Source organism: Sciurus carolinensis, chromosome 8 (assembly GCF_902686445.1).
Source record: "Sciurus carolinensis chromosome 8, mSciCar1.2, whole genome shotgun sequence".
In the NCBI taxonomy this organism is placed as follows: Eukaryota; Metazoa; Chordata; class Mammalia; order Rodentia; family Sciuridae; genus Sciurus; species Sciurus carolinensis.
In genome coordinates this window covers 59,906,210-59,915,116 of record NC_062220.1, presented here as the reverse complement: position 1 = coordinate 59,915,116, position 8,907 = coordinate 59,906,210, and the positions used below count along the sequence as shown (strand labels likewise).

Sequence of the window (8,907 nt, the reverse complement as noted above, 5' to 3'; positions counted from 1 at the left end):
AAGATTAGGCCTTTGGCAAGTAATGAGTGTTAGATCAGTTTTGAATGAAGCCCGTGATGGGATTGGTATCCTCAGGAGGAGACAATGGGATCCGAGCCTTTCCTGTCTGCCATGTGAGGGTGCAGTCAGAGGGTAGCAGCCTGGGACTCAAGAGCCTCCTCACCAAGAACTCTACTGTGCTGGCACCCTGACTTTGGACTTCCAGCCTCTAGAACTATGACAGTTAAGTGTCTGTTGTTCCTAATCTTTTGCATTTTGTTTCAGCAACCCGAAATTACTAAGACAGTAGGAGAAGAGGTTTTTCAATAAAAAGAAGTGTATGGGGCCTCTTTAACAAAGAACTCTCCCTTTCCTCCATATGAACTAGGCGATGTGAGGATTTTAGGAGGGAATCATACAAGGTTCATTTGGGATAAAGATATTTTTCCACCTGCTATCATTATATCTTTACTTCCTAACACCTCTTGGTAACCCACATACACTGGCATCTGCATGCACCAGCACCCATGCATGTGTGTAAACACACACATATACACCCACACCCACACACACTGTATTAACTTGTATTTCATGGTAATACTTGAACTTCTAGCCTTCTGAACTATGACAAATAAGTGTTCATTACTTAAGTTCCTAATCTTTGGTCTTTTGTTTCAGCAGTTCAAACTCGTGATGTTCTGGGCACAGTCCTCTGCACACTTTCATATCTTCCATGAGTTGCACTTTTCAGAGACAGTACTAATGAAATATTTATCTAGAATTAAGAAAAAATTCTATTGACCCAAACCAATAAATATTCTTTGCACTCTACAAAGGAGTATGTCCACCAAATGCTAGAAACTAATCAGTTTCAATAAGTTTTGAGTCTTAGTTACTAAGTTTGAATTTAGTAGAGACTTCACTTTCCTCCAAGGGCAAGTGAGAATTTTTTTTTACATTTATGTTATATAAAAAAATAATTCTAGGGTTTTGCCCAAGACAAACTGATTTCTTCTAAAGTTTAATTGCTACATTCTTGTTAGACATAGAATTTCAAATAATTTTAAATTGTAATTTAAAGCATAACAAAACTTATTTAGATTCCAAGTTACCTGGAAATGTAGAACTTTTTTTTAGGAAAACTTGATACTTAATTGAATATAGGTATAATGTAATGAGGTCAAAAATTTTTGACTTATCCAATGGGATGGAATGTGGTTCCTGCATGCATCAAGGACTTATTTCCATGGAATCACTGAATGTATAAAATTTTGGAGCTTAGATGAGGGATATGAGATAGGATGATATTGAGTTTATCAATATAGAGAAGATGGTAGCTTTACCCAAAGAAGTGAACATGATAATGAAGGGAAAACAGGCAGAAGTAGAAGAAAAGGGTGCAGAGGACAGTACCCAGAACATCACAAGTGTTTAAGACATAGAGGTACAGGGGAAATAAAATGCAGGAAATGGTAGTGTCAAAAGATTTAAAAGAAACTATTTAATAAAGAGAAGCAGGTCAACGGTTTTAAATACCAAAGAGATATGAATTGATATGAATTGAGATATGAACTGAAAAGTCTCCCATAGGTCTGAGAGCTAGGAAATACTGGAAAGTCATTTTGCCTCAACAAATTAGCAAGGCCCTGTCCCTCCCTCCAAAAAAAAAAACCAAAAACACAAAACTTTTGGGGATGTAGTTCATTAGTAATCCCAGTTCCAAAAATCAAAATAAAACAAATATAAATTTTTTTAAGAGAGAAAATATGAAAAGCCAATAGCTGGGAGCAAAGGAGCTTCATAATATAGATTTCAGGTTTTGGGATTTGCTTTATATTTGTCATTTCTAATATGGAACAATTTTGTGCCTGTTGAAATACTGAGAGATAGCCAGAGGATAGGGAGAAATTGAACATTCAGGAAGAAAAGATCTTTGAAGTAACTTCTCTGGGGAAAATGGAATCCAAGGCACAGGCCTTAGATGAAGAAGAGAATCTTTCTCAGACAAGGAAGAATGGAGGAGTACAGATGCCTATCAGTTTGCAAGATTGATGTCAGATGTTAATAGTATTCCTTTGTTGAATTTTTATCTCTGAAGAAAGAGTTATGGCTATTCACTGAAAATTGGTGAGGCATTAGCAAGATGTTGAAGTTTAACATATATCCTCAAACTACTTTTTATCTTCTAAATTTTCTAAAATCAAAATCTTTTACTTCAGTCAGTCTCTCTTCCTCTCTTTCCATCAATAATATTTTAATTATTTGGGTTTCCCAGCATTTTTTCTTTCCTTTCTTTTATTCTTTCTTTCTTTGTTTTTTGTTTTTGTTTTTTGTCTTCTTTTTTTCACTTTGAGTCTACTCCCTCCTTTTGCCAACCCCATCCAGGAAGTTACCAATCTCATGAATGCTTCTTCCCTTATGTCTAGCAATTCATTGTTCATTTCCCTTGTGCCATATTTGCATCACATCCATAAACAATAAAAGTCCCCTGTCATTAGAAAAGCCTTCTACTTGATCTTAGCAATCCCCTTCTTCTCTCAATATCTCCTGTGTTTCTGACAGGTTACTAAAACAGTGCGTCAACTTGTCATGCCCTTTGCTAAAACTTTCATCATTTCCTCTGTGCTGACAGGAGAAAATTCAATCTCTTACCATGAGATACAAAGCTCTTTATCATTGGCTTCAAAACTACTTCTAACAATTTATGCCCAACTAATACCAACCAGATTGACAATATCAGCAACAAACAATCGTTCTTTCTATCTTAATCTCACTGTGTTTGTATTTCACTACCTTTTCATGCTTGTCCTCAGTTTGGAAAGTGACCCCACTACTACCAATTATATAAAACTGACCTTTTAATTAACTTATATTCTTAGAAATCTAGCTAGACTGTATTGTATCCATCTCCTCCCCCTAACTTAAACAGGATCTGTGCTGTTTACCATCAATTTGGTAATATCACAACTTTTCTTTTTGTCTTCTTTTATGTATTAAAGAGCCAGGTGCCCAAGTCAATTCTCTAAATGTAAAATGTGACTCAGACTTGTTTAAGACTCTTAACTCTGCTAACTTTTTAGGTCTCCAGTGTCTCAACTTCCTCATCTTTAAAATGACTTCTGGAAATCAATGGGGAATACATACATAGGTGCTTACCAAATATCTCTAAATTATGAATGCTCAATTGCTTACTATTGTCATCTTTAATATTTTTAAACTAACTTTTCATTTTCTTCTCAAAGGAAATTTGATAATTTTCTACTGGTGTGCAAAACCCAACGTCCAGGCGAAGATATAGTGTCATGAATTATAGCACCATATAGGCCTCAGGTACCATGGAGCTCCTGCCCCCAGCTACTTCCAGTCAGCCTTACAGAGAACCCATCCTTCCATCAAGCCTGCTCTTACAGATCCTTCTTGCCACCTGTAACATCAGTCCAGTGGCTATGGGTACCAGTAGGCCCCAGTTTATGTGAATGGATGATCCCCCACTCAGACATTTTCACATACAGCAGAAAACATCCATCAGAGGTCCACTGAGTGCCCAGGGCATTCTGTCAGACCTCCAATAAACATCCATCCTGCTTCGGCAGCAGCAAGAAGCAATACCATGCCGGCAAAAGTGACAACAGCTGCTGTAACAGGAGCAATAGAAAAATGACAGTAGCAGCAGCTGTTGGCTCTTCCCAGGTCCAGCCCTGATCCCAGCACAAGGGGATTCAGCAGACCCAGCGTCACTGACAGCAACTCCAACAACAGCTCTCCAGTGAATGTAGCTGCAGCCTTTCCTTTGAATTCCCAATCGCCTTCCCTGGCTAGTACTAGCAGTGACTGGGGCCTTTATTATAAATGAGTTTTTAGTATTTCTATTACTATGAAGCATTAAGTTAGTTTGAATATTATTTCTATAAAGACACTAAAGTCATTATACCCAGTATACAGAACCTCTTTATTAAAAAATACAAACAAAAAACACAAAAAATTGCTCATAAAATACTCCTACCAACATAGAACATAAAGACTTAAAAATTTAATAAATTCAGCAGTATTTATCGAATAGCTCTTACATGCAAAGCATGTTACCTTCAACACATGAGCTTTTGGGGGACATTCTAGATTTGAGCCATAACCAAAATATAGCATTTAAAATAGAAAAAACTCACATTTTGATTATGTATATATGTACTCACATATACTAATATATACTTAATGCATAGATGTAAGCATAATATTTCTAAAAATAAAGTTATATTATACCTTTAACCACTAAAGGGTGCAGGAGCAGCGTATCATAACTGGGTATATCTGCACAGCTGCAGATCTAAGGGCTCTGGAAGGGAGCCCATGTGTGGCTGTGTGTACCCCATAGAGTTAGAGAGGGCAGGGTTCACCTACAGTGAGTCAATTGTGTGAGCTAGAAATATTCTCTCTTACAAAGGTAGTGCACACCTAGAGTGTGAACTCATCCTGTCCTGCAGTGGATAAAGGCATAACAGCTTATTTGGATTTTTGTTGTCATCATCTTCCCAGAAAATGCAAATAGGGAATTGAAATTTTAGTAATCTTTAACTTCTCTTTTGCATCCCTACACTCTTTTACCCCTTCACAACCACACATCTATTCAATAATCATCAAGTTGATTCCCCAGTTTAGCTCTGGGATGTCTGGGTAATCTGGTCCTCTTCTTCATTCCCAGTGTGCATCTCTTCTGTCTGACTGGACTGTGAAATCCTTCAACTTTTCTTCCCATGTCACAAGTTCCAACTACTCCACCTTTCACACAGGCTCAAATTTATTGTTCAGGATCATTGTAGATGTTCAACACATACTTGTAAAAGGAATCAAAGACCTGAACAAATTGAACGAATTATATTACCAGAAACATCTGCAGTTCATATGGTCACTTGGTGAAAATTAGAAAACATTCCCCTTCTTAAAATAAGTAAATACATACAAATAAACATAAAATATTAATAAAGTAAATAAATTTAGAATATCATTTCACAACATAATATTTTGCTACTGGGAAGATTGCCAGAGCCCTTAGAACCGCATGTGCCCATACTTGCCCACTCACAATGCCCTGCCCACCCAAGAGCACACAGGCCATGGACAACGAATGCACTCTGCATGCTGTGCCCACTCTGGAACTGTATCATCCTTGCAACATGCATAAAACCAATGTGTACTCAGAGATTCTCAGAGCAGTATAGCTGAGTTCTCTTGATTTTGCCAGTGAATCAGTGGATTCAGATGTGCATTCAGATGACATCTACAGCATTGTGATGTCCTTGTGCAGGGTCCAAACTGCCCATCCATCCCTAGCCGAGATTTTTAAGCTAACTTTCTGTTTCTTGCCATCCAACATCAGGATGACATCCAAATACCTTAGGGCATCACTTGACAGTTTGTTCCCTGAATACTGATAATAAAATATGAAAAATAACAAGCGACATAAAACAACTTTACCAAAAATGGAGTGGTTGTTAAAAACATGAAGGTGATTAGGGAAAGCTTCAGGGAAAAGGTGCCATACAGGCTGAGAAAAAAAGGAAGGTTGCTGAACTCACCAATTAGAGAAAAATGCAGTGAAACAGGAAATTATGGATTTGTAGAATGAGATTATTTTCACTAAATAATTAGAAGAATGTGAAAGTAAAGGAAATGAATTTAGAAAGGTTGTTCAAATCCAAAGCTGAGTTCCAGTGTAACATGGTTGATCGTCATCTTATAGGTGACAATGGTTCTTAAGTGTTTCATGTAAGAGGGAAGAGGGGACCAGAGTTGTACCTGGTAGCTCAGTGGCAGAGCATATGCCTAGTATGTGTGAAGCCTCAGGTTCAATCCCCAATACAACAGGGAGGGAAAAGAAGTACGTTTCAGAGTTGCACCCCAGTAATATTTATCTGGTAGTGATAAGTAATATGAATAGAATTGTCCAAGAAGGGGTGCTATTTTTCATATATACCACATATTTCTGCTCCTCAACTTTCCTCAGGGACATACTGTGAATCACACAATACATCATCCCTATCTCCTTTTACATCCACATGCATGAACCAAATTATTTACCAATTTTTGGCATTTCTTCTCATGAACAAACTGCCTAAGGCATTACCTCACTTATGTCAAATAAATTAGGATTAAATAAATTAATCTACATTTTTTTCAACAAGGGCTGTCACATAGTAATATTTATTATTATTACCAACATTCACTAGCATTTTTCTTATTATTCTATTCCCATAATAAAGTTTAGGTCTGTCCTCTTCCCTACTCCTACTATCAGGGCTCCAGTTGCAGTTCTCATCACCTTTCAGAAGGACTAGTACACTAACCTCCCTGCCAGTTCTCACAAGCCTGAACTTGACCTTTCAATCCATCCTCCACATAAGAGTCCAAGGTCAAGAATGTGGTGGAAGCCTCCATTTCTCTTTATCGTTCTCACTCCACATCCTACCTGCAAAAAATTTTTTCTGACTCTACCTCCAAAATATGTCTGGAATGGAACTCTCTCTCACCAGCTGGACCATCACCACTGTGGTATGAGTCAGAATCACCTCCCCTCAGGAGGACGGCTATAAGCACCCAACTGACCTCCCTGCTTCAACCTGGCTCCCATGCTCTATTTTCAACAAATCGGTCAGAAGAATCTTTTCAAATCTTAAGTGGGATGATATTGTTACTTAGCACAAGGCAAAAGCTCTCCTTTTCGCTCACAGGAAAGACTGATGTTCTTACAACATCCACCAACATCCTGATCACCCTACACACACACACACACACACACACCACTTGCTCTTCTCTCAGCCTTTCCTGTGTTCCATCGGCATCCGATAGAACCAGGCCTTCTCTCCACCTGTATGCTGCCTTCTTCTCTGCCAGGAATATATCCCATGTTTCTCTACCTATCTTTTCCCCCTTGATGATATGTATTTCAAACACCTTCTTTAAAATTTCAACCTGCCCTCAGCCTGTAACTACTGACCACCCTCACCCTGTTGCCCATCTCACTTAATGTACTGTGATGTTTATAAACTTATATTTAATTCTTTAGCCCTTCTATCTTGAATGGAGGACCTATAAGAACAAGGATTTTTGTTTTGATGTCTGTTTAATGATGTATTCCAAACCTCTATAGCATTCCCTCACAGAGTAATAAGCACTGGCTGACTTGATAAATTAAATTAGATTTATTCTGTAAAATAACTACAATAGAATTGAGAAGAGATTCTTTAGGGCACAGTGAATTCTTATAGTTCAATTTGAGCAGGTTCTTCAAATTGGACATGGTTTTTGGTGACACTAACATTAAAAAGATAATTGGGCTCTGTGACAATAAAGTTTTCCCATTTGTAAAATTTTATGATCCTGTTGTCCAAAGAGAGCTGATGCTGTGGAAATGCTCAAAGCATTAATAGGATAAAATAATTATATGCATATTTATTCAAAAACTATTGTGTGCCATACAGTCTTCTGGAATCTGGCTATGGAAAGGGAACAAGACTAAAGGTTCCTACTCATGTAAGTTTAAATCTACAGAGAAGATAGACAATAGACAAATAAACATGATACTTTCAGGAGATAGAATCACTATTCAAACAGTAAAAGAGTAACTAGTGAAACTAACTAGATAGTGTGATCAGGAAATGAAAATTGATGTAAATCCTGAATGGGGAGTAGATGTCACCAGTGCAAATACCTTGGGAGAATCATAGGAGGCAGGGACAGAAGAACACAAAGTACCTGAGAGTAGCTTGGTCTACCTGAGGTGCAAAGAGAAGGACTGTGGCAGGAGCATGGAACATGGAATGGTGTCAAGGAGATCACCATGAGCATCTCATTACTTTTGGATGATTGTTTTCTGCATTTAGGGAACAACAACAACAAAAAAAAACTCTACAAAACACTTTATTTGGACAACTATATAACTTTAATAACACACTTGTAGCCACCAAGAAGCTTAGGCATAATAATTAATGTTTTCTAGTTAAGACTTTTATTTTTGACATATGTTTTTCTTCACTTCTGAAGTAAAATGGGTTCTATTTTGTTTTTTATTAAGCTAAATTTACTTTTCTGAGGCTTAAAAGTTCTCCTTTACTTGATATTTTCTGCCCAGATGTAGTAAGAAAGCCAGTCCTTTACTGTATGTAACTATTTTTCTGAGGTTTCAAAAGAAGACATTATTCTCTTACACCCTGAAGATTTATTTGTAAAACTTCGACAAGGAAGGAACGGAAACCACAGAAAATTTTGAAGCTAGAGATGAAAAGTAAACACAGTAGGATGTTGAAACATGGTTAGCAAAGATGGGGCAGACTGTAGAAAAAGAACTAAGAATTCTCTTCAGACCTAGAAAGTTGTTGAAGTTTACAACCCACAAACTGATAAATCAAGGAGTGAATGTTCCAGTTACAGTAAAATAAATATATTCCAAGAGAAAACAAAAATTATGAATGGATTTGTTCACTGAATAACAAAACCTTTTTACAGGCCTTTTTTAGACTTTGTTCTTTTAAAATATTTATCAAAATTAAACATCTTAAAACAAATTTGAGATATATTTTCTTGATGGACCTTCATTTTCTAGAAACATTATCTTTGGTTATAAAACACATTCTTATTAAAAAGGATAAATGAAACTTCAAATAAAAAAAAATTTAGTGTCTAGGTGTCTGTAATTTTGTTCTTAAAAAATGAAGTTGAAGCAACTTAACTTTTGCTAAGAAAAACCTATGCATGAAACCTTTCCAGTCCAATATTCTCATAAATAGTTTTAGAATACATCTTCAAAAACTAGAATAGATAAACCAGATTTTGTCCAAAAATGTCTTAATAACCTATATTCATTGAAGTGTATATGTCCATTATAATCTAGAATATAGCACAATACATTAGATAAATTCACACAGTAAACTTGGACAA

The 8,907-nt window shown here is 36.6% G+C and overlaps 1 protein-coding gene across 1 annotated transcript in view; it reads right to left on the bottom strand.

Annotated features, from left to right (window-relative positions):
• Positions 1 to 3,504: 3,504 nt before the first annotated feature.
• Positions 3,505 to 8,907, bottom strand: part of LOC124991318 (cadherin EGF LAG seven-pass G-type receptor 2-like) — a 138,975-nt gene continuing 133,572 nt past the window's right edge. Inside the window, exon 23 of the mRNA XM_047562120.1 lies at positions 3,505 to 3,817. Within this exon, the coding sequence (XP_047418076.1) occupies positions 3,505 to 3,817 (313 nt within the window). The remainder of the gene's footprint in view (positions 3,818 to 8,907) is intronic.